At 31.9% G+C, this 7,203-nt stretch overlaps 1 protein-coding gene across 9 annotated transcripts; it reads right to left on the bottom strand.

Moving 5' to 3' along the window:
• Positions 1-869: 869 nt before the first annotated feature.
• LOC106764058 lies at positions 870-6,847 on the bottom strand. 9 transcript variants are annotated; one of them, XM_022782286.1, is made up of 8 exons: positions 6,790-6,807; positions 6,367-6,439; positions 3,694-5,557; positions 3,415-3,582; positions 3,136-3,303; positions 2,782-3,022; positions 1,852-1,931; positions 870-1,249 (listed from the first exon to the last, which is right to left on the bottom strand). In XM_022782286.1, the coding sequence occupies exons 3-8, from the start codon at positions 5,515-5,517 to the stop codon at positions 1,178-1,180; spliced, it is 2,553 nt and encodes an 850-aa protein (XP_022638007.1). In that variant the 5' UTR covers positions 5,518-5,557; positions 6,367-6,439; positions 6,790-6,807; the 3' UTR covers positions 870-1,177. The 9 variants fall into 9 exon arrangements, with proteins under 9 accessions (XP_022638007.1, XP_022638006.1, XP_014503753.1 ...); XM_022782285.1 differs by having other exon boundaries at positions 6,367-6,443; positions 6,790-6,804; XM_014648267.2 differs by lacking the exon at positions 6,790-6,807 and adding an exon at positions 6,661-6,698.
• Between the last annotated feature and the right edge of the window lie 356 nt (positions 6,848-7,203).

Raw genomic sequence — 7,203 nt, 5'->3', positions numbered from 1 at the left:
AATTCTTTTAAACACACACATTATCAAATATATAAATAATAATTTTAAAATATTTTTTATCTAGAAAAATAATTTTAAAATCACTATCAAACTAATTCATAAACATACTAAATATTTTCTTTTTGAAAATAAAAATTATGAACTGAAATCAAATAGTTATTTAGATTTAAATCTACAAAAATCCAAACTAGTTTCTTAGAAAATTTGAAATTTAGATTTAATTCCAATCCATGCTCACTCGTAAAAAAGAAGCATTAAGCATGAATTTTGCACACTTTCTTCTTCCACCTCCATTGTTTTTTCATGCAATTTCATGGATGTCAGAAAAAGAAAATCTAAATTAGCAGCGAGTCAACTTTTTGAGCTGTATAATCCAAAAATATAATTCATATTAATATATTTCTAGATTCTACAATTCAAAATGTTTCAATTCTATAAGCAATGTGAACTGAATAAAGAAAAAATGAATACAGTGATAGCTTTGTCGACATTTGGCTCCAGTTGTTCACAATGAGAGCCACAATCTACTATAGTGACAAGTAATAAAACACTACAATAACTCCATTAAGATTTTCTCAAAAAAATACCTGCATCTACTTCTTTCGTTTACTATTACAATAATCTTCCTCATCAAGAAGTTGAAATAGAATAATTTTAGAACATGAATGCATTGGTAACAACAAAAACACATGTCAGTTTAATATCTGTAAACAAAAGGAAAGTTTGTGCATGTGACTGGATAAAACTTCAAAGGGTATTAATATAATTTACTCAACACTCAAAAATATGAAACTGACTGAATTTTCATTCCATGTGGTTACAAGGGTTGATCCTAAGGGGTTCCATTAACTTCATGTTGACAAAAGATATTTCAGAAGCACTGAGGCATACATAATATCTTAGCATATGAGCTCAAGATGAAGTAAGTAGCTTAGGAAGCATACAATATCATTTTCTCAATGGTGCAATTACAATAAAGACATTTTCACAATGGTGCAATTACAATAAAGACATAAAGAGAACCACCATGGTATAACAGAAAATATACAAAAGCTTCTAAGACATTCAGTTTTCCTTATAGAACACCAAATGAGGACCACAACTTAACAATCTTTCTTTGACAAAGTAGGTGAAAGTTCCAAGATAAATTTAATAAAATACATATATAGCTCCCTTATCACATTTTACTTAAAATTTCCAAGCATTTAATGTCATTCCAGGGCTTAAATATTCCTTGGTGGGTCAAATTCTGCAAAAGAAATGATAAACAAAGAACGACAAGATAACAATTATATTACATTCACACAAGTTGGAAAAAGATATATGCACACCAATGTGTTAGAAGTTGTAAATATGTAAGAAATTAAGAAATAATAAACCAAATGATCCTATGAATTTTCTTTAAGAAAACAATTTCAATAAAAATGGTTAACACAATGTTATTTCTATTTTTTTCCCCTTCAAATAAAACAATCTACAGTATTTGTCATCTTTTTCATTCTAAATTTAAGATTGTCATCGTTAATAAATATTATAGTGTATATTTGAAACACAGACCCAAGGATTAGGACACTTTTTTCTTTGATTTTTTGTGTACTTTGAATGTTAAAAATCTATTAAAATAGGTTATTTCTAGCTTTTAGTCTCATAATAATAATGTTATTATATATCTTACTAAACCTTGTTAGTAACTAGTACCAGTTCAACCACGGTTTAACTAAATTTTAGTAATCAAACATTAAACCAATTTAAATCACGGTTAAGAACAGGGTCATTTCATTCTCATCTCAATAACTCAAGTTAAAAATCACCTAAACAGGAAATTGTGTAAACGTGAATCTATTAACTTACTTGCAACCAGAAAATAAATCCGCGCAGGATAAATAAATCCGTTTCTGGTTTTTTGAATTTACCCATTGCTTTAGCTAGATCTGCACAATAATAAAACAAATATTTGACACAGAATGGCATTAGATTAGACAAAAAAAATGTTGTAAAATGAAAATAGAAGCACCTGACTGTCAAAAAGAAGCACAAGCAACCTAAAAACTGGCACAAACGATAGATTTTTATAAATTCAGACCGGTATTGAATAATCTAACCCAAAACCAAAAATGATTAGACAGAAACAATCAGTCACAAGAATGAATTATTGCCACCTTGGTCTACCCTCTGTAGAGTGAATCAAAGGTTCCCCTACCATTATATATTGAGATTTAGTTAACCACCTCGAGCAAATTACAACATTATATTCATTTCTGTAGTTTTATATTATTTTCATCGCCAATGTTGTTTTGGAATACGTTCAATTTGAGCAAAACTTTTTATAAGCTCAAATTAGCCTATTCCAGTAAGCTTAAGAATAAGTTTTCATTTGAAAAGAGATTTTGAACAAGCAATTAAAGAGCCTCCTATAAATCCAAGCACACCCTCAAACAACTTTATTAGATTTTTGGTTTTACAAAGACACCCCAGTTTACAATTTTAAGCAGATGCAAACAACCATCTCAGTTGTAGGTTTACATTTTAAGCAGATGCAAACGACCATCTCAGTATGTAAAAAATGCACAAAGTGGTGCTTATTTGTAGGTGTTTTTGTGACCTCATTCAAATAATCCAACCATGTAACAAGAGATGCTTAATGTTGGAAGATAAGAACAAATAGAAACCACAGAACCTGACTCTTGACGGTTCAGTTAGGATTAAACTTCACATTATCAATTTATAAGTTAAAAAGGATCTTCCAAAATGTTAACCAAGTTGAGAAAATACTGGACCTACCAGGATACAACTCAAGATACGATTTGTTGACACCCTGAGTGCAATAAGCTTTGACCACCCCTTGACGTGTTTCTATATGACGCTCTGTTTTCCTCTTCTGACGTACTTCGAGAAAAAGTCTATCATATTCTTCTTTGTTAAAAGGCCTTTGAAGTTCATTCATAAGTCTTTTCCTAAACTGAGAATGATGGTAAGCAGATAATTGCCAGTTGTCTTTGAGGTTAACTCCAGTTCCAAACCACTGCACTCACAGACATTTCAAAGTTAAAAAATATTTATGTACTTTAATATGCAAGTTTGTGAACCATGATTATGAAATATACAGTAAAATTTTGCAAAGTTGAAGACACTCACAGACGAATCATATGTTTTCGAAGAAACAAATGGAGTGTTCTCTTGAATTTGATCAGGTTCTAGAAGGATAACATCAGGTTCAGAGGAATTGCTGTCACCATCCACATTAACTGTATTTGAGATATTCCTCTCAGGCATGTGTTTGAGGTTCACTTCAGATCCAAACCACTGCACACACAGACATTTAAAAGTTAAAAGATATTTATTTACTAATATGCAAGTTTGTGAACATTGATTATGAAATATACTGTAAAATTTTGCAAAGTTAAAGACACTCACAGACGAATCATATGTTTCCGAAGAAACAAAGGGAGTGTTCTCCTTAATTTGATCAGTTTCTAGAAGGATAACATCAGGTTCAGAGGAATTGCTGTCACCATCCACATTAACTGTATTTGGGATATTCCTCTCAGGCATGTGTTTGAGGTTCACTTCAGTTCCAAACCACTGCACACACAAACATTTCAAAGTTAAAAGATATTTATTTACTTTAATATGCAAGTTTGTGAACCATGATTATGAAATACAGTAAAATTTTGCGAAGTTAAAGACACTCACAGACGAATTATATGTATTCGAAGAAACAAATGGAGTGTTCTCCTGAATTTGATCAGGTTCTAGAAGGATAACATCGGGTTCAGAGGAATTGCTGTCAGCATGCACATTAACTGTGTTTGAGATATTCCTCTCAGGTATGTGTGCATGTAAGGCATTTCTCTCAGGCATGTCTGTTTTGAAGGTATTCCTGTCCAGCATGCCTGACTCTAAGGTTTTCCTCACACCCATGTCTGTCTTTGTAGTATTCCACTTAGGCATGCCTGTCTCTAAGGTTTTCCTCTTAGGCATGTCTCTCTTTGAGGTGTTCTTCTCAGGCATATATATCTTTGTGGTATTCCTCGTAGGCATGTCTGTCTTTGAGGTCTCTGTGGTATTCCACTTAGGCATGTCTGTCTCTAAGGTATTCTTCTGAGGCATGTCTGTCTTTAAGGTGTTCTTTCGAGGCATGTCTGTCTTTGTGGTATTCCTCTTAGGCATGTCTGTCTTTATGGTATTCCTCTGAGGCATGTCTGTCTTTAAGGTGTTCTTCTCAGGCATGTCTGTCTTTGTGGTATTCCTCTTAGGCATGTCTGTCATTAAGGTGTTCTTCTCAGGCATGTCTGTCTTTGTGGATTTCCTCTTAGGCATGTCTGTCTTTGAGGTATTCCTTTCAGGCATACACTCCACCTCATCATCAATACTAAGAGAATTCAGATATCGTAGGTAATCTTCATCGGCTTCACTCAGCACATGATCAGAAACTTGTGAATTTCCCATGACACTTGAACTCTTTCTTAATAATTCACTAGGCACATAGTCCTCAACAAGAGAATTCAGGAATGTCTGGTAATCATCATCCACAACATCTAGTTCCGTATTACTGTAACAATTGTTCTCGGGCACGACTGAAACATCTTCGTATGACCTTTTCTTACTAAGTCCTCTTCTAGCCTCCAAATTCTGCTGCGATTTCCTTGTGACCCTTGTCTGTTTTCTCACTGAATCACTCCCTTTATTTCCAGACTCACAACTTTGTTTTCGACCCTTCATCATCTCATTGTGACAACTGTTTTGGTGCACGCCGCAAACATCTTCATGTGGTCGTTTCTTGCTATGTCCTCTTTTAGCCTCCAAATTCTGACAAGATTTCAATGAGCGACTTGTTTGTTTTGGCACTGAATCACTCCCTTTATATGCTTGATTTCCAGTCTCATAGCTTTGTTTTGAACCCTTCATCTCAGTGTAGCAATGGTTCCCAGTCACAACAGAAACATCTTCACGTGGCCTTTTCTTACTAAGTCTTCTTTTAGCCTCCAAATTCAGCTGAGATTTTATTGGGTCACTTAACTCTTTTCTCACTGAATTACATCCTTTATTTCCATTTTTTCTTGTTTCATACCTTTGTTTTGAACCCTTCATCATCCAAGTGTTTAACTTGGGATAGTTATGAAACCTTTCTTCCTCCAGAAACATCATATACTGACTATCATAATGGATGTTGTTGTAGCCAATATTAATGTCATTATCAGAATCATCAGCGTCATCGTCACTGTCAACATCAATATCTTCATAATTATATGTAAGCAAAAACAATTTGTAATCTTCATCCAGTTCATCCTCTGACATATGACCCTCTTGTAGTGACAAAATCGACACATTTCCACAATTATTTATGGTTGATCTTGTACTACCATCATGGTGATTGTGCTTTTCACGTGTATTTGAAAGTTCCCATCTTTTCCATCGTCTTTCTAACCTAAAATCTCCAGAATCAGGAACTATCTGATTATCACGACTCTCATAATCATCCAGATCAATCGTGACCTTAGCAGGCTTCATTTTCATTTAACAAGAACAGTGTCCTCCTTTGAGACTGAAATACTTACTGAAAACATAAAAAAGAAAACAGTTCATTAGTTATGGTGGAATTAGCTACCTTGAGGAAAAGATTACGGAGAAATGCTTACATAAAAGTACATAATTTTCTAATGGAGAACATGTTTAACAATGATTATAGGAAACAAAAATGCACCCAAACAATAGATATAGTAACTCATTAAATCAATAGATAGCAATCTATTTCTTTGGTACAGATACAAATAACAATACTGATTATAATACACACTACACAGTAATAGAAGCTTAACCAAATCTACCAATAGAAATTTAAGCTGAATTGAATGTAATAATAACAAATGGCAAATATATCTTTCACTATTCTATTTTGGAAAGGGGCAAGAGAGTTTCTTAAATCAAAACCATACTAAGATTTTACATAAAAAAGAAACAATAACATCCCTAACAATAACATAAAAAAGAAGATTTTACAATAAATGGCAAAAGGTTACTTTATCAGTGGCCGAATTCAAACGGGTCAATCAACACAAAACCAACTCAAGATTTTACAGCATAGCAACACCAACCAGCAAATGATGGCATAATAGTAAAAACTTCCAAAGAACTGATTTGATATTAATTGAATAATGAATACCCAGATGAACAATATTTTACATTTACAAGACAAGTTACAAACTTTCAATGGAAAGTTCAATTCCTTCCCGAATAGAAAACTATATTCCCAAAAACCCATCGAGGTCCATTCTTACACCAATTACTTACAGTCCAAATATACGATTCACTACCCTAAGTAAACTCATTTCCTCATCCTTCAAAACAATGGTTTGGTTCCTATACCTATAGTTTCATCTATTATTAGGTCCATTGCATGGAATCCTTCACTGTCACGTTCATGGGTTTCCTCAGAACCCTATCTTTTACAAAAATAAACAAAAAAAAAAAAAAAAAAAAAAAACAGATGTTACAAAACAAAATTAACAAACACTACACAAAGAACAAAAAACGCATATGTATTACACAAACAAATTAAGGCATAAAAAAAATTAAGATGAAGAGGTTCACCAAATCCTTCAAAATAAAGTCACACTTTCTTTAAAAAAACAAGAAAAGAAAAAGAAAAAAAATACCCACTTCCCTAAAGATATACATTCAAGGGTATATTAGAAGAGTGTGAAAAAAGATATGAAAGAAAAATTGATGGTGAAAAAGAAAAGTAAAATGATGTGGAAGAAAACCTTAAGGGAGGTGAGAGTGAGGTACCTTAACATACAAGTTCCCACACACTAATAACTCTCTTTCTCTTTCAGGAGTTATGTTTCCAAACTTAGAATAAATTCTACTCAGACCTGAGAATTACACTATTATATTTTTATTAAATGTAGTTTTTATGATTAATAGTTATAGTTATTTTTATTATAAAGAGAAATATTTTTATAACTATGTATATTTATAACTGTTTGTGTATATATATTTCTGTTAATTTTTGTTAATATAAATAATTTTATTATTTTGATTTTAGAACTATGTTTTAAATTTTACTAATTATTTTAAAAAAAATTACCTGCTTATAGTAAATTATAAAAATTATTTATTTTATATTTATTTTTTACTTTTACACCTATTTATAAATTTAATAATAATAAATTATTTTTACTTTTTATTATCATGAAATGA

Source organism: Vigna radiata, chromosome 6 (assembly GCF_000741045.1).
Source record: "Vigna radiata var. radiata cultivar VC1973A chromosome 6, Vradiata_ver6, whole genome shotgun sequence".
NCBI classification, from domain to species: Eukaryota; Viridiplantae; Streptophyta; class Magnoliopsida; order Fabales; family Fabaceae; genus Vigna; species Vigna radiata.
This window is presented reverse-complemented; position numbering and strand designations above follow the sequence as displayed.

Excerpts from the sequence above, each read along its gene's own strand:
- LOC106764058 (XM_014648266.2), bottom strand. The coding sequence starts at position 5,517 with ATGAAAATGAAGCCTGCTAAGGTCACGATTGATCTGGATGATTATGAG. Across the intron at positions 1,932-2,781 it reads GTATCTTGAGTTGTATCCTG|ATCTAGCTAAAGCAATGGGT; the intron begins GTAGGTCCAGTA and ends ATTATTGTGCAG. Across the intron at positions 1,250-1,851 it reads GATTTATTTTCTGGTTGCAA|AATTTGACCCACCAAGGAAT; the intron begins GTAAGTTAATAG and ends TTTCTTTTGCAG.